The 21,908-nt window shown below is 36.7% G+C and overlaps 1 protein-coding gene across 1 annotated transcript; it reads left to right on the forward strand.

Moving 5' to 3' along the window:
- Positions 1-6,117: 6,117 nt before the first annotated feature.
- On the forward strand, positions 6,118-19,703 carry SPATA22 (spermatogenesis associated 22). Its single transcript, XM_047081730.1, has 8 exons — positions 6,118-6,160; positions 7,874-8,002; positions 10,161-10,221; positions 10,352-10,447; positions 11,860-12,202; positions 14,347-14,476; positions 16,544-16,641; positions 19,512-19,703. The coding sequence occupies exons 1-8, from the start codon at positions 6,118-6,120 to the stop codon at positions 19,701-19,703; spliced, it is 1,092 nt and encodes a 363-aa protein (XP_046937686.1).
- Positions 19,704-21,908: the final 2,205 nt, after the last annotated feature.

Here is a 21,908-nt window from a genome sequence, read left to right on the forward strand (position 1 = left end):
GGAAAAGCAACTGTGAATAATTTTCAAGTCTTTATAATGCCTGAAAATGTCTTGGGGCATGCTATATATGCTAACCGAATTATGAGTTTATTGTAATACACAGTCTAATTTACTAGAAGCCCAGACTCTTCACTGGAATGTGTTACTCAAGCGGGGGGTCTTATTAGGGGAAACTATTCAGAATACTAAGATGATTACATCCCTTTGGAGAAATGACTCTGAATCAAATCAGATTTGATTTCATGCTTGATCATCCAGAAAGACAAATATGTTCAAGTTCTGGAAATACCATGTAATAGTAGCGCCAGATTGTTGATAGGGATACAAGAGTAATTCCTCACAACCTCAGAGAAGTTTAATTTGTAACTAAATTTCCCACACTACCTCAGTTTATTCATATATTTACATTATAAGACAGGGTGGGTTAGGCATTGACATGGCCATTGTAGTGCTAAAGGAAAAGTCCCTCAGCTACCAGGAGAAAACTGGGCCGGGGACCCAGGTTTTCTGATTCTAAGCCCAGTGTTTTTAACAGAACAGGGTGCTTCCTGTTATTTTTGGACTTCCCCAAAGTTCTAATTTTGCTCTTTTGGAATTTGCATAAACAGTTACTACAGCGTGCTCAGGAAACAAAAAGCATACAAACAAAACAGATGCTAGAATGTAAGATGTGAATGTTTCATAATGTTTAATAAACCAATCCCTATGTTCTTCCTTAGGAGATTATAATGCAGAGATAGAGAAAGCAAAATAATAAAATCCAAATTTACACATTAAAATTACTGTTCTAACCTAAGAAAAAGCCCATGTAGCATTTGATTTTTCTATCCACATCAATGTACACTGAACACTAATGTAGAGATGCTCAAAACAAAAGCAAATGTAAACAAATTATGGTTGTATTATTTACTTTGGTCTTAAAAACTCTAACTATGGTGAATTATTAACACTTGATTAGGTTTTATTTCTTTTCTGATTTGTGGTTAGTTCTGTCCTTTGCCCTAGTCTCTCTGGAAATGCTGCTTTGGTTATTTACTCGTAGCTGGCACAAATGACTTGCATTTCGAGGCTTGTTTTATGGAATTTTAACAGATCAGCACTTTGAAGCACATTTAACATTCAGAAATAAAGTTTCTCTTACATGTCAAAATGAATAACTTTTTTTGCGAGCTAGTGAATTGCAGTAATTCTGTCCTATACTTACCTTGTTTATTGTGTACAGAGTTTGTCTTCTGCGGAAAGCTTTATTAGAAAAAAAAGAGAGCATTTCCTTAGAACTAGAGCAACAGAGGCTTTTCATACTCTTATACCAAGTTAACTTCCGAAAGATTTTTAACTCCCTGTTTCCCAAGGCACACTAAATTTTTGAGCCCTACAAAAACTACAAATTTTCACTAGTCTAATTCTTTTTTGAGAGTTCAGAGAACTGATGGTGTATAAAGTAGAACCGTTTCTAGTTATCACTATTGATGAAGTTTTGGGGTGACAGGGTGGGGGGGGCAGAGCTGACGGCCAAGAAAGAATTCTTGAAGACGCCTTTGGTGCAAAAACGTGATTTTATTAAAGCACGGGGACAGGACCTGTGGGGGGAAAGAGTTAGCTGCACTTGGGGTAGTGACAGGTAACTCATTATATACCTTCAGGTTGGGAGGGGGTCAGGGTTAGAGTAAGTCTCTAAGGAATTTTGGAAGCAAAGTTTTCAGGACTTTAAGGGGCTAGCTGTTGCTAGGGAAATGCCATTTATTACCATTTAGTAAAACCTCAGTCATGAGACCCTTCAGATTCTATCAGGGGGCCATAAGCTTGGAGTATGATTGCCAGCATATCTTGGGGGAGTTGAGAGAAAGGAGTTTCCAAAGGAATTTTTATATGCTAAAGTAGACTTACAGGATCCTCAAGGTTGGGATAATGGTAAGCCAAGATTCCCTTTTGCCCCCAGCAAAGTGTCATCATTCAGGCAGCTGAGATCCTAGAGGGAGGTTACTCTGCCGGTTTCAAGGACTTGCCAATGGACTGCAGGCAGTAAGGGAATTTAATTTTTCATTTGTCTTAGTTTCCCACATCACCATGGCAAGCACTTAAACCCCTTTCCTTTGTTCTTGGGTAGCCAGAAGTGAACAAGGAATATCACACATATTCTACTTGGGGGGTGGAGGGGCGGGCGGTGGGGATTGCCGTCAGCTTGCCCCATGCTCCCTCAACACTGTCTCATTATTATGTTGAATATTTAATGTTTTGAAGTATTTAAAAGAATAAACCTAATAATTTCCAGCACTATAAATGTTTTGTAGGGATAGCGGTGCCTGATTATTAGTAAAATAATGTAGTACAAAACAAAGGGAGAATAAATTTTTCATAGTCTTGGATGTCCAATAAATCCACGCAAGAAATTTTGTGGCAGATGCATTTAAGATGTTGTTTCCAAAATAGTATGGCTGAGGGATAAGGAAGATCTTCTCTCAATATTACATATAAGGTATCTCATACATAATGTGGTTGTCCAGCAGTCATGTAATCAAACTACTCTATTTTTTCCTTCCCCCATGGACCTCTTCCTGTCACCCATCCGGACCAACTTTCCAGATGGAAATAAATAAATGTAACCAAAACAAGATAGGGATAAAATAGATAAGTTTATACACAACTAGTAAAGATTCCACATTGTTCATTCTGCAGTTCTGGCAGATTTAGCACATCATGTTGTCCATAGTGGGCTTAAAATATTTTCTTTAAATGAGAAATCCATTTGGGGGGCACATGGGTGGGTGTTATATATGTGTGTATGTGTGTGTGTATGTATGTATGCATGCATGTATGTATGCACACATGTATATGTTAGGTCAAAATCTGCTTCCCTAAAGCTTTTATTCATTTTCTAATAGTCTCCTCTTTGAGGAGGGCACCTGGGTGGCTCAGTTGATTGAGCATCTGATTCTTGATTTCAGCTCAGGTCATGATTCCAGGGTAGTGGGATGGAGCCCCACATCCGGCTCCACACTGAGCCAGAGCCTGCTTAGGATTCTCTCTCCCTCTGCCCCTTTCCATTTTTTGGCACTCTCTCTCTTACTCTAATAGTAATAGTAATAATAATAAAATAAAAAATAAAAGTCTTCTCTTTGGAACCATGACAACTAACAAGTCTTTTCAGACATCTTATGCTGTGAAGTCTTCTCTTTTCCAAATTAAATGAAGACACAATTACTTCAAACTTATTCCGGAGTTTGGCATTCATACTCATTCTCCTTCTTTTGACCTAATCTTATAAGAAACTAGAGATTACCCTGGAACAATGCAGGGGTTAGGAGCGCTGACCCCCAAGCAGCTGAAAATCCCTTATAACTTTTTACTCCCTAAAACTTAAATTACTAATAGACTGCTATTAACTAGAAGCCTTACTGCTAGTCAATTAACACATATTTTACATATGTATTAAATATCGTATCCTTACAATAAAGTAACCTCCAGAAAAGAAAATGTTACTAAGAAAATCATAGAGAAAATACATGTACAGTACAGCACTCTAAAAAATCCAGCTATAAGTGGACCTGTACAGTTGAAAACTGTGCCGTTCAAGGGTCAACCGTACTAATATGTTTCATGGTCTCAAAGTCCTAGGCCTGTACTAACAACCTTCCCTCCATCTGTAGACCCTCCGCACATTTCTGTTCACCTCTCCCAGGCTTCAAATGGCCAGAAGGTATAGTAACAACATAACATGGCCTTTGACTTCAGACAGAGCTAGAATTACTATTCCTGGCCTATAGTAAGGACTCAGTGAATGGTAGCTACTGTTATTGATTACGGGCTAACATTTACCGAGCATTTACTGTGCCCCAGGGCTGTTCATTTTTCTCTTTTAATAGTTTTAGGGGAACTGAGTAAATAGTTATACCTGCTTTACTGAGAAGAGAAGTGTAGGTGTAGAGGGGGTAAATAACTTGCCCAAGATCAGAGGGTCAAGATCAGAGGCGTCTGACCAGCGCCAGAATTCCGGGTCATTGCCGCATTCCATTTCCTCTCCCGGGCCTTGAACGCCCTTTCCCTCCACTGAGCTCTCGCACAGTGCAGTCCCTGCTCTTAGAGTTGCAGGGCCCTGCTCTTAACCGGGGCTTCAGCTCTCCAGGGGCCTCAGCGCTGCAGCCAGCCAGCCGCCAGATGACTAATTCCCAGCCCACACGAAGCAAAGTCAAACAAACCTTATGACCTGCTTTTCAGGCCCGAGGCCTTGTTATTCTCTTCTAGGCGAACCTCCAATGTCTTACAAACGTTTTAGGTTTTAGAACCTAAAAAAATGTGTGCGCTGGGGAAAGCGTAAAGAGGAGTGTTGGGCCACCAGTCGTGGGTACGTCTCAGCGGTGAATAGAACGGCTCGTCCCTAGAGCCATCCGGCACCTCGTACCTCACAGCTGCGAGCAGAAAGGACAGGCGCGTGAACATCTTTTTCTCACCGTCCACTGAAAGGATTATGCCACAGCACCCGAGCCCCAGAGGCGGGTGGCTCCTGCGCCTGCGCAGTGGGCGGTGCGGGTGCAGGTGCGCTTGCGCAAAGCTCGACTTCTCGCGCTCCTTCAGAGGCCGGGAAGTCAGCGGTAGCTGACTGGGTTGTGTTGGCGACGTCGACGACGACGGAGCGAAGCGAACGGGTGACGGTTGTTGGGGGTTGGGAGCCTGAGGGTTAAAGTTGCGTGTCGTGTTGGCCCGAGGGCCAAGAAGGGAAAGAGTGTATTGTCTCTAGTTACCAAACTGCCCCAGTCCCTGGGTCAGGAGAGGTGGTTGGAAAGAGAATGTAGGCCTGACTGGACCGCTCAGGAGTGGCCAAAATAGGCCCTCCTTGCCTCCATTTGAGCTAGTGGCCTTTGGGGGCTGTGTGTGTGTGTGTGTGTGTGTGTGTGTGTGTGTTGACTGAACAAACTTTTTGCACGTCGACGCTGCCAACCACCTAACTGCCGTTAGAGTCCAGTTAGAAGCTGGGGTGGGGGCACCTCAGGGTCCCCGGCCCTCTGGTCTGGGGGAGGATGTCTCATTTTTGTTGATTTTGTTTGCATGGCACTCAGAAACGTAATGACCCTTGTAAGCCCCGCTCTAGGTTCATGGTGTGAGTTGCGTTGGTATTTCTGTGCGGAGAAAACGTCGTGTAACCTCAGTTTTGCTTCCTAGAATGACATCAAGAATATTTTCTAAAGGGCCCGCGATATCCGGCTTCAAGCCCAAGATTTGGAAACAAAGCAGAGGCAGTCCCTGCCCTTATGTTTCCCCATTTTTATTTCTTTAAGTGATATTTGGAAATTTGTTTACCTCAGTATGATTTGCGGTGTTACTTAGTTGTTTCCTCACTGGATAATGAATTTAGGAGCAGAGATTACCTTATTTAGGTTTGTATTTTGCCTTTTCATGTAATAGGTGTTTGTTGCATTAAATTGGGATTGAAATATATTAGGAGGAGGCTAAACATGGAAAAAAAATTGCAACAAATTTTGTTGTAGAAGAAAAAACAAAGAAAAACCTTGTTTCACTTGTTGAAATTATATAGATTGAGTAGAAATTTATTATTGCAATTAATCTGGATATTGAGGCCTTAGTCTTTGGTATTCTGTAATACAGGGATCTCCAGTTAATGGCCAAAGCAAGTGATCTGCACAGTGTTTTAAAGTGAGTTGGAGCGTGTTCTCACGTGGTTAGTTCACTTGTGTAGGTTTCCTCCCTGGCCTTGCGAGCATATCAGTTTGCCAGTGTTGTAGCCATTTCCCTCTTTTATAAATCTGGTTCAGAATCTTCATTGTGGGTTTTTGGTTGTGAAACATGTTATGTGGACTGTGTGGAAAAAAAAAATGTATGTTTAGGCAGCAAGGTTATAGCCACCTCAGTCGTAACCAATTTTGAACAGAGTTGGAAAAATGGATCATGTTGTAAATTCTTATTCGGGAAGCAGGGTTCTGTAAAGTGTTTACCTTATTTTGAAGCCATAGTGTTAAATCAAAATTTCAGTAATTAGTAGGCTGAGAATTTGATTTTTTTGTTGATATAATGTGAATTGCATATTTCTTGGAAGGTTTAGTCAACTTCATTTGTAAATTTGGAGTGCTAAAGACAAAGTTACAGATTTTAATATTGAAGGAAATGAAGAGAAACCTAAATGAAAATTCAACTCGAAGTACAGCAGGTATTGAACAACTTTTATTTTTAAATTTTCTATATTTTTATATTCCATGTAAATCTTGTGTAGTTTATAGAGGGAACATTTTGGAAGGAACTTGAAGGAAGACTGAACATATAGTCTAACCTCTTTTAGGTGCAAAGAAGTAAGATAACTTACTCAAGGCAAAATAGTGACAGAAGTGGGAGTAAAATGAAACTTTCCTGGATTTACTCTAGTGTTCTTTCTACAAACCTTATGTGTTTGAGTTGTTCTGCACTTTTAAACTGAAAACAAAAAAATAGGCTTATTTCTATTTGTATTTGTGACCTACTTATTTAAAATATTTCCAGAAGCACTTCTGTCTCCGTAACAACTTCCCTTACCATTTCTTCTTTCCCAATTTATTAGTTAGTAAAAGGACAGATGGTAAAAATGAAGAGAACCAGGGAAATGGTGGTAATGCATAGTGAAGATAGTAATAGCTGTTGGATGTACTGTGTTCTGGCCATTATATGTATTATTTTATTTAATTTTCACACTGGCCCTCTGGGATAGGCATTATTATTAACATCCCTGTTTTCCAGATGAGAAACTAAGGCACAGAAGGGTTAAATCAGTAACTTATGAAGTGGCAGAACCAGCATTTGAATCTAGCTCTAGATGCTAGGCTCTAGCATCCGTGCTCTTAATCACTATATTATCCTGCCTCTCTATGTATGTCATATTAGCACGAGTTTAAGGAAATTGCCCAAGTTTATATTTTGAAGTTGTGATTCAAACCCACGCAGTCTGATTTCAGAGCTCACATAATTTTCCCAGCTTTTCATCAGATAGTTATCACAGAGACTATATTCTCCCATAGTACATGTTGATGGACCAGCTAGAGTATGGTCTAGTGGCAAGATACCTGAATTGAGATTTGGGAACCTTAGTTTCCGTTGTGGCACCGTGCAAGCTTTTGGGTCCCTTTTTTGCTCTGAGATCCCTTCTAGTTTTAGTGTTTATAAATTCTAACTCTTGGCTTGACTTGAGATCCCAGGCCTCCCATCTGGATAGCTTGGAGGTAATATTTATTTATTCTCATGTGGACTGGATATTATCACTTTAAGGCGTTCTAAAAGTGATCCACAGACAATATGCATTAGAGACAACTGGAGTGCTTGTTAAAATTGTAGAGTTTTGGATTCCAAACTAAATCTGCTGAAGTAAAATCTATGACAGTGGGGTCTAGGAGCTGGCATGTTAAGCACAAGTCTGTGTAAATCTTGGTCAAATGAGAACTGTGGCCCTAAAGAGTGTGCTATCATAGTATAAAGAGTGGTTAGGGTTTTGGAAAGCAGGGATCAAAGTTTGGTTCTCCCTCACCTCTGTTGTATTTAAAGGATCCCCTCCAGTTGACATGGTAATAAGCAAGCACAGGAGGGAAATAAGGAAAACAAAAAGTGGATTTAGAAAGGGTCAGGGGGTAAGGAAGGAGATGGGAATTACTTTCAAACAAGAGGAATTAAGTCAGTGTTAATGTAGAACAAGAAAGGAGTTTTTGTCGAGACAAATGAGGCTATTTGGGATCTTAAAAAGAATGTAAAAATCAATCCAAAGATGTAGAAATATATCTATAATAAATATAAAATTAACATACAGAAGTAGACAAATTCAAGTTGTATATTATACAGTTACTCTATAACTAGATCGACTATTTGCCTATTATGTACTAATTTATTGATATATATAATTTAGGCTGTTTGCCTGTACCATTGTTCAATCAGAAAAAGAGGAATAGACAGCCATTAACCTCTAATCCACTTACAAATGATCCAAGTATCAGTACTGCTTCTGACAGTTATGACTTCCCTCCTTTACCAACAGGTAAGAAAATAAGGTGAAAATAAGAATGAAGATTATAGAAAATTACCATTTTTATTTTATTATAATAGAAATAGAAAGTTTACTTTTTCTTCTTTCCACCATCCAAATACAGGGATTACTTGGCTCTTTCTGAACATTCCAGTACAGTAGTTTGAGTTTCCTTGTCTACAAGGATGGCTTAGCATTTAAATGGAGTATCTTAGATCTGGAGCCTTTGTTCTAATGAAGTTGTAACCCACATTGTAAAGATTTGTGTGTTTCTTTTTCAAGATACATGGATATTGTGACTTAGGCATGTGGTGATAAAGAATGGAGAAACTCAAGTTGCATCAGGAATAGGGATAAGTATGCATGTGAACACAGGAAAAATGGGGGTAGCAGGGTAGAAGCCTAACATTTCTGCTGCTTGGCTTTTTTCTCTTCTCTTAGCATTTTTGCCTTTCTTCATTTGATGCTTCATTTCTCTCATCCAGTTGGCTTCCTTATAGCTTCAACTAGCCCATGAACTGAATTGCCCTTGCTGGGAGTTAACATAGCCTTTTTAGTTCTAGTTTTCAGAGTCTACTGTTGACTGCCTTCTGTATCTTTTGATTAAATTCTAGAGACAGCCTTTGGTTCAGCACATCTTTTTCAGTGAGGTCATTAAAATTCTGGTTTAGCTTTATGATTAGGCCTCTCATCTCTGTAACAATTAGCTGTGGTGGTGGGTGCAGAGAGGTCTTAATGTTTGCTGACTTTTTATTTCTCTTAAGAAGAAGGCATGGATAGGCAGGTATTCTGAAATATACTTGGTAAATGCTGGTTATATACATTTATATAATTTTGAGGATACTCTAAAAATCTTTAATAGGCTCTTTTGCAACTGGAATTTTAAAATCTCTTTATATATATAGCCACATATAAATATAAAATATATATATTTGTTAATTTCATCCAGTGTGCTACCATAGACCTTACTTAGTCTGCTTCTAAGCTGTAATTATTTTCTTTCATGTTTGAGGAATTTAAAATAGGAATTTTATATTACTCTCATTTTTATGGATAAAAGATAAAAATTCACATGGATATACATAAATGGGCATTTATCTGGTCATCCTCTGCCATCTAAAAAATTTCTCTGATGTTTAAAATATTTTTATAAATAGCATGAATGTTGGCCTTGAAAAATAACAGCATTTGGAGCTACTCCATAGGGAAATGTTCATCCTCCTGAAGTACTGAACTGTCCAAACTCTGACCAGGATTACAATCTGTCAGAGATCTATAAGATTCTTATACTGGGTAAAAGATAGGACTAGATCAGTGATTTTCAAATTTGTGTCTTGATCCATTAGTCCGATTGGGAAAAAGTTAATCTTTAAAGAAGGAAATAGAAGAGAATAAAGTAGAATAGAAAATATGAGAGTGCATCACAGATAGTAAGGATACAAGTTGATGGTGCAGTTTTATGTTCTCTCTCCTTTCTCTCATGCACACACATGCATACCATGTGTATGTGTATATATATGTGTGTGTGTGTGTATGTTTGTGTGTGTGTGTATATATATATATATATATATAGATATATATGTTCTGGGCTATGATGTAGTTTTATTTCAAGTTATTTATTTATTTTGAGAGAGAGAGAGAGCACGCACAAGCAGGGGAGGGGCAGAGAGAGCGAGAGAGAGAACCCCAAGCAGGCTCCACGCTGTCAGCCCAGAGCCTGATGCGGGGCTCAAACTAACGAACCATGAGATCATGACCTGAGCTGAAATCAAGAGTTTGGCGGTTAACCTACTGAGCCACCCAGGTGCCCCTGGGCTATAATGCATTTTTTGCTGTGGGTTGGGGTCAAAATAGTTTAAGAAACATTGACTACGCTGAATTCATGTTACAAAATACAAGGTACTATATATACTAGGATTGATTGTGGAAAAGATACAGATTAAACTATTATCCTTGTTTAAAATACAGTGGAGAAGAAAGACATCTATAAAAATTAATAAGGCAGGCTGTGACAAATTCCACAACAATGCTATTAAAGAACACAGACATATCTTCAAGTCCACTGCTTATTCAGGCTTTTAGTTTCCCACGAATTAAATAAGTGTGAAATAATTATTTTTTAAAAATGTTACCTATCTTACTTTTATCTATGTTATTTATATCTTTTGAGATTGGGCCTGGGAAGCTGTGAATCCAGAGTTGCCTCCTTTAGTGAAAACACTGAACACAGGGTATGTGGAAAAATGGACACTAGTGACTGTGTGTGTCTATTATTGACTGATGTCATTTTTCTGTGTACATTTTACATTTCTCAATTTGGAAACAAACTACTAATATTTATAAGACATGTTTCCTTTAAAGGCAAATGCCACATTCAGTTTCTCCTCCCCTGAGAAGTCAAGATTCTATGTCTAAGTCTATTCAATCAAATACTGAAAGAAGCAAGAGTGGTTGGAGGTGAGTTTACTTAAGATTTATCTTTCTTTTTCTCCTTCTCTTCTCCTCCTCCCCTTCTTTCCCTCCTCCTTCATCTCTTTGTCCTTGCCTAGACAAAATTACATTTAGAAAATTTTTATACTTAATAATAACCAACTGTGTGGGCTCACCTAGGACTGTAGTTTTTCCAGGGCTTGTCCCCAGGCCAGGAGCACCTCCTAGACAAAAGCATTGGAGCAGGTTGCAGATGTGTTGTTTACCAGTAAGGAGTTGGGAAGCTGAAAGAAACTTTTCTAAACTGAGTAATACAAGTTATCCCATAGTCATGGAAAGACAAAATTATGTTTCTGTTCTCACTATTGGAAATAAAATTGCTGTCATATGAGGAGGTGATCGATGTAGGTAAAGTTTTATAGAGGTGTATCAGACAATTAACTAATAAAAATGCCAGTAACATTTTTTCCTGGATATTGTGATGTTTGCGATATTTATCACCTTTTAAAATTTTGTAATTATTTGTGATTTCTTTTCTCATTATTTTCATACCTACTTTTGCACCTAATTTACTTGAGAAACCTCTTCACATCATACAAGCTTCAGGCCCCATACAGTCTGGACTTGTGCCTGGTCTCTAGGAAACCAGGACCTTTTCTTGGATTATTTTCTCTAACGAGGGATGAGTTGTGTTATTTGCCCCCTTGTGATCCTGGTGATATTTTCAGAAAAATTATTCAGAAATGAGAATTTGTGACCTGGACTAGTTTCTCCTTGTGGAACTCTTAACTAGTATGCTCAGAAATTATACTTTTGATTTTGGCCTCATTAACATTATGTTCTCATCAGTTCTGATCTCCTCATAGATTAAATTAATCCAACTCCCTTAGATTAATATAATAAAATCCTGCAACAGATTCATAAGTTGGGCTTTTAAGCTATGTAGTAAAAGTACAAAATTTCTAATTAAATAGTTACCTATACTGCCTATATTTATTCTCGTTATTTAGAATCATCTATAAGCCATAGTTTAACTTGTAAAAATTTTACTTTGTAGAAAATTTAAAAATAAATATATAAAGAAGCAAGAAAATGTCCTTAAAATCTTACACTCAGAGACAACCACTGTCATATGAAGGCTTATATGGTTTAAAAATATACTTTATAGCACTGGAATCTGCGTGGGGAGAGTAGGATTCTCTGGGTTCCAGATTGATAGTAACTTGCTATATAACTTCACGCAAGTTGTTTTGTCCCTCAGTTTCCTCACCTAAAAAGAGAGGTATAATATATTGTAGAGTTGTTATGATAATGTATTTGGAATTTCCAACTAGTCAGTAGTTACAAGGTACTTTATAAACCACAATTTTTCACTATTAATTTTTTAAAAGGAAAAGTATATAGAAATAAAAACTAATATTAATTTTAAACTATTACAGCTACAGAGATGACAACAAAAATACTAGCTGGAAAACTTGGGATAGAAATGATTTTAGGCCTCAATGTGAAAGGACAAACTTAGTGGCAAATGATGGAATAAATTCTTGTCCAAGGAGTTGGGGAGCTCAACAACAGAAACAGTTGAAAATATCCGAACCTCCTAACTCATCTCATCAAAGAGAAACTGAAGTACTCAGAGAAACACATTCATCAAAAATACCTGGCTCCACAATGAGAGGTCTAGACAAAAACAGTGCATTACAGGCATTTAAGTCTAATTTTCAACAAAACCAATTTAAGAAGAAAATGTTGGATTATATTCCAGAAGAAAGCACTCTCAAGGTAAACTTTTAAATATGAATTATTTACATTTTTGTATTTACATTTAAAAAATGAGATAAATATTTAGAAGTTTACAGCGATAAGAGCATTTAAAATCAATCCCATGGCATGCATTTCTTGGTTAACACAAATATCTAGTTCCATTGGAGTGGATGAATGTTCATTTCCAAAATATTTTCTTAGAGGTTGTGAATGGCCGCTCCTGTTCATGGTTGCTTTAGAGTATCTTACCGGGTTCTGAATTTCACTGTTTATTGATTGTTGGGATGATGAGTTTATCCATTACTTATAGAAATTCTCAAAGTTCTTCCTTAAATGGCCAGATAGTAAATATTTTTTACTTTATGGGTCATATAGTCTCTTAGCTATACCACTCAACTCTGCCTTTGTAGCTTGCAAGCAGCCATAGACAATACATAAATGAATAGGCTTGGCTGTGTTCCAATGAAAATTTACAAAAATAGCAGGATAGATTTGGACTGCAAGTCAGAATTTATTGTACCTTTCCAGTTTCATATTCCATAATCTACTAATTCTCCAATACACTAGCCATTTCAGACCCTTCACAATTCTCTGACCATGATATGCACTCTGTATATTTTTCTCTATATCTGTACTTCAGCCTTATTTCCTCTTATCACCACTCTTTGCTCTAATTGTTCTTTGTAAATATCTTTAATATATTCTATGTGCTGGTTGTTCACTACCTTCCTTCCCTTGTGCCCTGGCTCAGTAGATTCTTTACACTCTACTCTTGTCTGTGTTTTGGAAGGCTGAATTGTCCTACACAGTACAGCATCCTGAGGTCCCTAGGCTAGCTCCTGTTAGGGATCAGCCAGTTGGGGTCACTGGCAGGAAATTAGAGGGTGGGGAGAAAGTTTGGGGTTTCCCATTTTCTCCCTGTTTAAATGTTGTGTCATAGTCAGTAGCTGATCCTAAATGATACAGCCCCTCCATGAGTCCACCTTTCACAGGTGTGGTAATTTTATTTCATCCCTTTGTCCTTTCAGCCTAGGAGTGACAGTAGTTTCTTATTGTTGTTAGTCTTTGAGGGCTTAAGTACCCTGTGCTTGTTCTGTACATACACTCGTAAGAAGTCTTTTCAACAGAAAGTTTTTTTTTTTTTTTTTTGCTAGAAATCTAATATAGCATATATCACAGTGGCTTTCAACCTTATGTTTCCTTGTATACAAGAATGATATGACATAGTTTACCTTAGTAACAGTTGTTCATTATGGCAGTAGCTCTCAATGGGAGGCATTGGTATTTTGGTTACGAAGAGGAGGAGAAAGAAGGTAATTGTAGTTGGAAAAAAAGTCCCATCAGTTGTTCTTTGATGTGTCCCCACCCTCACAAAGGAAAGTACCCTCCCCCCCAATTAATAACTTAACACACTGTATTCTTAGTTGATTTTTTAAAATGCCAAACACAATTCCCATCTCAGGGACTTTATACTTTAGTGTTCCTCAGTCCTCATTTCATCAACGTATTTAATAATTCCTGTCTGTCTTTATCCTTTTACCCTGTTTTTAAAAAATGCATAGGATATATCAATTCCTGACATTCAATTATGTATTTATTTGTTTATTTTCTGGATCGTCCATTAGATGGCAGAATCTGTGAGGGTAGATATCTTGTCTGTTTTGTTCAGTGTTGTTTCCTCATTAACAATATTTGGTGCATAGTAACTGCCAATGAGTACTTTTGTAATGAATGAGTGAATGTGTCTGGCTCCCCTCTTAGAGTATTAACACGTTAGGGAAAGGAATTGTGTTTTACTCACCTGTGTTTATCACAGGATTGGCACACGATTCTTTAAAAACAAGTAAACGAATGAATGTCCACATGAATAATTCTTTTGCTTTAAAAATACTGAGTGAATAAATGAGTGATGAATGTTCATATAAATAATTCTCTTCTTGATTAATGGTCTCTAAGTAATCCTAGTTTCTCCTGCTATAAAGTGCTAATGATGTCTTTAATTTAGGGGAATAACTGTACTAAAATTATCAGTAGTGGGTTTTGTTGCATACATTATACATTTTATGCCTGGGGACCTAGAATCTTTAACATGGAAAGTGAAAGAGTATGATGAAAAAAAAATGAAAGGATTTTCTAATGCTGTGTTTTTATTTTTTCAAAAGGAAGACTCATTGTATCAGTTAAAGCTTAAGGAAAAAGATAATTCTTTAAGAATTATATCTGCAGTGATTGAAAGCATGAAGTACTGGTGTGAACATGCACAGAAAACTGTACTTCTTTTTGAAATATTGGGTAGGTATGGTACTTCAAAAAACCTCAGTAATACTATTTGGATGATAATTTTGAATGTCAATAGGAATACCTAGGGAACCTTAAAGAAAAATAAAATTTGCAAAAGGAGATTATGTTTTATTAGGATTTTCTTCAATTCCTGAATTTGTCATTGATTTGGGTGACTTAAGATGTATTTGGTTATTTATGGTAATATTCTTCTGATTTATAATGTTAAAACTGGAAAGATTGTTACAAGGGCTCTAAGTTAATCCTTGAGGTAGGTGAAGAAATGGGGCAATTCATTAGAGTACATTTGACTATAACAAAGCAAGTTAGCTGCAGAAATGGATCTAAAAACCAAATCTCCTTTATTCTCAATCTGGTGTTCTTTGTACTATATTATACTAAATCCAGTAGTAATTTCGTATATAGTTAAATCATATTTTAAATACTCTAAAAGAACATCTATGAAGAATCCTTTAGTGATAGGAGAAAACACCCTATGATTAATCTGTTTCTTAAATTATTACTTAAAAGTTTTTAGAATGTTTCCAGAATTTGATTTTACCTAGAATGAAGAGATAAACAAGAAATAGAGACTCAAAACATATTTCTTTTAATTCAAATAAAATAAATATTTAATACTGTTTAAATTATTTAATATTCTAAATATATAGAAAAATAGAGAATATAAATATCCACATACCTATCTTATAGATCTATTTGAAGCCCCCATCCTTGTTTCTTCTTCTCTAGAGATAATCCCTGTGGTATCTTTCCTGTCCATGCTTTTATAATTTTACTATGCACATCTGATTTCACAATTTATATTTTTTGCTCTATGTGTTTTAAAATACATGTATTAATATTCATCTAGAATTATGTTTTTGATTTTAGCCATCTTTCTGTCCTATCACAGTGTTGGCTTCATCCTGAAGCTCCAAATGTGGTCTCTCCAGCACTTCTGACTCTTTCCTTTTGGTATTAAGATGACTATCAAAATTTTCTGTACCACACATGCTTATACCACACTGTCACATTTGTTGATAGTTCCTTCTCCTTGTGTTTTCCAGAAACTAGCAAATGACTAGCCAATCTTGAACTCTGTAGCTGGGAATGGGATATGCTGATGGGTTAAATTAGTCTCCTGGAGGGGCGCCTCGGTGGCTCAGTCAGTTAAGCGTCTGACTTCAGCTCAGGTCATGATCTCACAGTCTGTGAGTTCAAGCCCTGCGTCGGGCTCTGTGCTGACAGCTCAGAGCCTGGAGACTGCTTCAGATTCTGTGTCTCCCTCTCTCTCTGCCCCTCCCCTGCTCATACTCTGTCTCTCTCTGTCTAAAAAATAAATAAAAGCAATAAAAAAAAAATTAAAAAAAAAATAAATTAGTCTCCTGGATCTGTGGGTCGGTCAGATCCTATCCAAATCATATGGCTAAGAATGACACAGCAGAGGTTTCCTAAAGGAAAATCTGGGTATTATTAGGGGGAATGGAGACTGACCTCAAAATAACAAATGTTCACTGTCAGTACTCAACAGGTGGTTATTAAAGAATGAATAATGCTCTCATTTGATAATTTATTGAAATAAACATGAAATATTATTTGCATTTTATATATGAAACAGATTTGAAAGAGGTTAAACAATGTGCTCAATTTAGTTAAGTTGAACTGGAATGCAAATAAATGATTTCTGATTCTAATTCAGTGTTTTTTCCTTCATTAAACCATGATGCTTATTCATTATATTTTTGTATTTTATTATTATAATATAGAGTGGTCTGAGGATTTAACCACTCTATAGAACACACCATAAGAAAAAAGCATCAAATGGCCAAATATTATCAATGGTATGAACTTTTGCACATAACCTGTTCCTGAGTTAGACAAGGCCAAAAATTTTGCTTTCCTTGGTATACAGCAGTTTCAGAAATGTCATTCCCTCTTAAAGTGTTGTCTTTATTATTGTATAAATAAAAGTAGGAGAGCTTGGTGTAGGAATAGTATTTAAATGTCACTTCTCACTGTTAAGTTTTATTTACATTTACCAACTGTTTCTCCCCCCTCCCCCATTTTAATGTTGCTTAGCTGTTCTTGATTCAGCTGTTACACCTGGTCCGTATTATTCAAAGACTTTCCTTATGAGAGACGGGAAAAATACTCTGCCTTGTGTATTTTACGAAATCGTGAGTATTTGTATAAATATTCTTTGCAAAGCCTGTGCCAACAAAACATACAAATGTAGGCTGTAATTACATTGCAGTAGAAATTCTGTTAACAATTTAGTAGTACTTTCAGCATTTTGTTTGGTTTTAGTTCTGACATTAAAGTTTATTTGTTTAGCTAATCTAGAGAACCTACCTGCACCTGCCAGGTGCTGTGCTAGATACAAAGGATACAAAATAGAATATAAGTGCTAAATAGCTTTCTTTCAAAGAGTTTATTACAATCTCAGGTAGAGAGACTTACATAAATGTTAAACCGTGGCATGATAAATGGTATGATAGAGGAATGTGCAGTGTGCTATAGAAGTAGATAGGAAGGATGGGGCAGATCAATTTTTGAAGAATGCAGTAACCTGTCTTATCTTACATATTTAAAGACTAGTAAAGCCAGAGTGTGTTGGGGGAGGGGAGAAGCGTGAGGAGTGCATTGTAAGATGGGAGGGCAGCATATGCTAAGAGAGAGCGTGGATTGTAGAGGAAACTGCAAGTAGTTTATAATTACCAGAGCCTGGAGTCAGTAAGTGATGGGGGTGAGGATAGTGGCTTTAAAATTGAAGGAAGTCAAAGAATGGGCTGGGATATAGAAAAGACTCTTTGTGACAAAGAAGGCTGAGGGTGACAAAGGAGGGTGGAGATCACAAAGGAGGCTGCAGACTTTTAACTTACATACATTATAGAAGAGTTGGGTATTAATTCTGAACTTGTCCTTGATTCCAAAATCAGACTTGGATTCCAGTTTTTACTCCCACCATTTACTAGTTTTATGACCTTGAGTAAAGCTACTTCAACTTTATGAGTTTTTTTAATCTGTGAAATGGGGAGACTAATTCCTACTTTGAAAGGTTATTTTGGAGATAAGATGATAAAACATGAATGTATAGCATTTGATATAGAGTAGATGATCAAGAAATAGTAATTATGTTATTAATTTCTGTAATATTTTTAATACTTAGTTTTCTCTAGTCTGATAAGCTTAAAATTTTTTATTGAAGTATAATATATACCTAAAAGTGTAAAAATCATAATTGTGCAGTTCTATGAAGTATCTGTGAAGTGTCACAAAGTGAACATTACCAAGGTTAAGAAATAGAATATTGTCACCCTATGTATCCTTGTGTCTCCTCACACTATCTCCTGTCTCTACCTAAAAGTAACTACTATCCTGACTTTTAATATCACAAATTAATTCTGCTTAGTTTTGAACTTTATATAAATAATATTATATGGTACATCTTTTATGTCTTTCCCTCAACACAATGTTTGTAAAATTCATCTGTGTTGTTGCATGTAGCTATAGCCCACTTATTTATATTTCTATGTACAGTATTCTGTTGTAAAACAATTTAATTTTCTCTCCTACTGTTGGTGGCATCTGAGTTGTTTCCAGATTTTTTGCTGTTAGGAATAATGCTCTGGGAATATTCTTCTGTATGTTTTTCATGCATATGCACGCATTTCTGCTGAGCATCTACCTAGAAGTAAAATCACTGTATCATTGTGTATCTGTATATTCCAATATAGTAGTTATTCACCAAAGAATTTTCCAAAGGGTTGTACCAGTTTACACACTCACAGTCAGTGTAGGTGAGTTTTAGTTTTTCTGTATTCTTATCAACACTTAGTACTGTCAGTCTTTTTTGTTTCAGCTATTCTAGGGGGTGTTTAGTGCTGTCTTACTTCTTTACATTCCCTGGTGACTAATGAGGTTGAACACCTTATATATGTTCACTGGCCACTTAGATACCTTCTTTGAAGTCTGTTCAGGCCTCTTGTTCTTTTTTTCTATTGAGTTATTGTTTCGTCCTTATTTATTTAGAGGAGTTGGTTTTGTTTTTGTTTTTTTGTTTGTTTTTGTTTTTGTAACTATTCTGGGTACAAGTTTTTGTCCATTATTTGTCTTGCAAATATTTTCTCATACTCTATAGTTTGCTTTTTCTTAACGGTAGCTTTTGAGGAACAGAAATTCTTCATTTTAATATAGTCCTTTTAGCAATTATCAATATTACCCCTTATAACTAGTGCTTTTTATGACCATTTGGTGAAAGCAATTCCAGAATAATTTTATTCATGGTTAAGAGGAATTGATGCTGGCTGTGTTTTTCCTGTTACTGTTTTTTTTTTTTCCTGTTTTACTAGTCCCATTAAGGCATGGGTCCTTTTGGGTCCTAACTCTAAGCTGGGGGTGATGGTGGAGGTAGTGACCAGAATCTCTTTTCCTTGTGGACCTCTGACTCTGTTTTTTATCTCCCGGTCCTGGGAGCCTGTCAAAAACTGTGCTCAGTTTTTTAGACTCTTAACTGCCTTGACTATACTTGATACAGAACCTCAGTGAGAAACATCCCTAAATGTCAGGCCGCATTCTGGACCTCTGTCTTCTCCCAAATGGGTGTCTCTGTATTCCCCCACTGCGTTGGTATCTCTCTGATGTCTACAAGAAGATATAAATATTTCATCCAGTTATTCTAGTTGTTCTTAGCTAGAGACTTGGCCTAAACTACCTGGTCTACCATCTACTAAAAGTGGAACTCTAGCAGTCTAATAGAAATGAATAATTCATGTGCCATTACAGTGGGAATTATTCAGTCTTTTAAGAAGCAATAGCTCACCAGCTTGTAAGGAGCCCTACGCAAGTGAAGGTCTTTCCTCTGTGACAGGGCACCCCTATATGCCCAGCTATTATGGTCTTGTCAGCCGTGGGGCTCTAAGTCTACTGAGGGAATTACAGCATTTTGAGGTGATTGATATTTAGTTGATTATATTTTTAGTTTCAAAAAATTGAAATTCAGATGAAGTAAAAAAATAACTATTGATATTTATTTTTTTAAAAACAGGATCGTGAACTTCCAAGACTGATTAGAGGCCGAGTTCATAGGTGTGTTGGAAATTATGACCAGAAAAAGAATATTTTCAAATGTGTTTCTGTCAGACCAGCATCTGTTTCTGAACAAAAAACTTTCCAAGCATTTGTTAAAATTGCAGATGCTGAGATGAGGTATTATACTAATATAATGAGTGAAATTTAAATAGTGATGAAGGAAGTTTAAATAGTATAATTTAAAGCATTTTTGTTATTAAGTTATCATCTCCATGGTTTTATAGCTACTGTTTTTCTGTATTTCATTTGTTAAATTAAAATATTTCAGTCCTTTTAAATGTGGGAAGAGTTTTTTTTTATGACAGTGGTGCATTTGCTAAAATTAACCATTTTGGATAAAAATGTTCAATATAATAGGAATAGATACTTATTTAACATGAAGTAATAATGCATTTGAGTCAGCACAAAAGCCAACATCAAGCCTAATGGGGAAATAAAGAGACATTCCCTCTAAAGTCAGGAATAAGACAAGGGTGCCCACTATCAGTACTGTTACCAGGCATTATACTGGAGCTGTTAGTCTATGAAGTTCATTTTATTACTTTAAAGTATTTAGTAAGCATGTATTATATATATATATATATAATATATATATATATAATATATATATAATATATATATATATAATATATATATATAATATTATATATATATATTATATATATATATATATATATATAATATATATATATATAATTTGCATTTAATTCTCTCTTTACTTCTTATATCTGTCTTTCTAAAATACATTTGCACTCTGGTCTTTCCTCTCTACATCCTCTCCCTGCCCTCATTTTTTGGATCTCTATTGTTTACCTGTCTATGAAGCAAACAAATGGAGGGGAGTGATAATCTCCAGCTTTAAAAATAATCAGGGTGGAGGAATCCCTCAGAAGGTGCATGAAAGGAGGATACAGAAGATGATAGCAAGTTCCTTTCTAGCTTTGTAGTTACTGCTTTATAGCAAAGATTTAGTTGTGATGCCAGTTGGGAGATCACATCCAGAAAGATTCGTGTACGCTCCTTTAAAATATGGTATATACTTTGAACCAGGAACCTATATGTGGTGCTATTTCTTCCATAGCTTTGATTCATGGGTCCAGGAATCAAAGGGTGGTAGCAGGACTGAGTTTTGTTATTATTAGACCAAATAATGTACTCACAAAATTTTTGCTTCCCACCCCCACAATTTTGGGCTGCTAATTTAGAGATCTTATGTTCTGTTGTAGTCTGGTTTGCCCCAAATGCAGACACTGAGACGAAGTCTTATTATTCACTAGTAGTTTATTTGGGACTGTTACCTCACAGGGGAAGAGACAGAAGCAAAGAAGGGAAAACCAGTAACCCGGGTGGCTTATTTAAGTTGGCCACTACTGGGGTGAATAAGACTTGATGAAATGCATCATAGGATCATCCACCTTAATGAAAACCGGGGAAGCATATATTCATCAGCTCCCACTACTTTTTTTTTTTAATATTTATTTTTTGGGAAAGTGCAAGTTGGGGAGGGATAGAGAGAGGGGGACAGGGGATCTGACAGCTGGCAGCAGCGAGCCTGATGTGGGGCTCGAACCCATGAACTGCAAGATCATGACCTGAGCCAAAGTTGGATGCTCAAACAACTGAGCCACCTAGGTGCCCTGCGACCACTTGTTTTTTAAGGGTTGGCCCATGGATCCTAAACTTCCTTACACTTTCGGGTTGTGTACAGATGAATATTAAACTGGCTTCCCATGGTATTCTACTCCATGGAAGCAGGAAAACCCTATGACAGGATGCAATAAGCAGGTGGAGCAGGCCTGAGGTAATGCAGTTAGATTGTGTCTCCATAGAGCTGGTTGGAGTCTACAGAACTGGTTACTGCAGCTGTAGCTGGAATAAAAGACCGTCTGAAGAGAATCTGAAGTGGTGCACAAGAAGTGTCTGGTGCAGTTCCCAAGGACTGCTTTAATGGTTTTATTCTACTAGAAGCTGAGACTGCCACTTGGCCATTTTAAGTTCTTTATGTTACTGAACCAACAGGCAAACAAAGGAGTTACCATACTGTCTGGAGTAATTCAATCCAAATTAACAGTAGAAAAATGAATTTCTCTACACATTGAGGAAGCACTGTCTGATACCCAGGAGATTCTTTGGAGTACCACTTAGTAAAATATAATGGAAAACTACAGCAACCCAATAAAGGCAATAACACTGAGGATTCAGACTCCCAAGGAATGAAGGTTGAATATAAAGAAACCATCCAGCTGAAGTCATACATATAGAGGAAGTATAGAAGAAGGAGTTATAAATACTAGCGGTGGCTTTGTGATCAATGCAGTGTAAGAAAGAGCTGGAAACTAGATAATCTGACACA

Source organism: Lynx rufus, unplaced genomic scaffold (assembly GCF_022079265.1).
Source record: "Lynx rufus isolate CCGP_SWC_20201006 ecotype Redwood Valley unplaced genomic scaffold, mLynRuf1.p SCAF_18, whole genome shotgun sequence".
Lineage (NCBI taxonomy): Eukaryota > Metazoa > Chordata > Mammalia > Carnivora > Felidae > Lynx > Lynx rufus.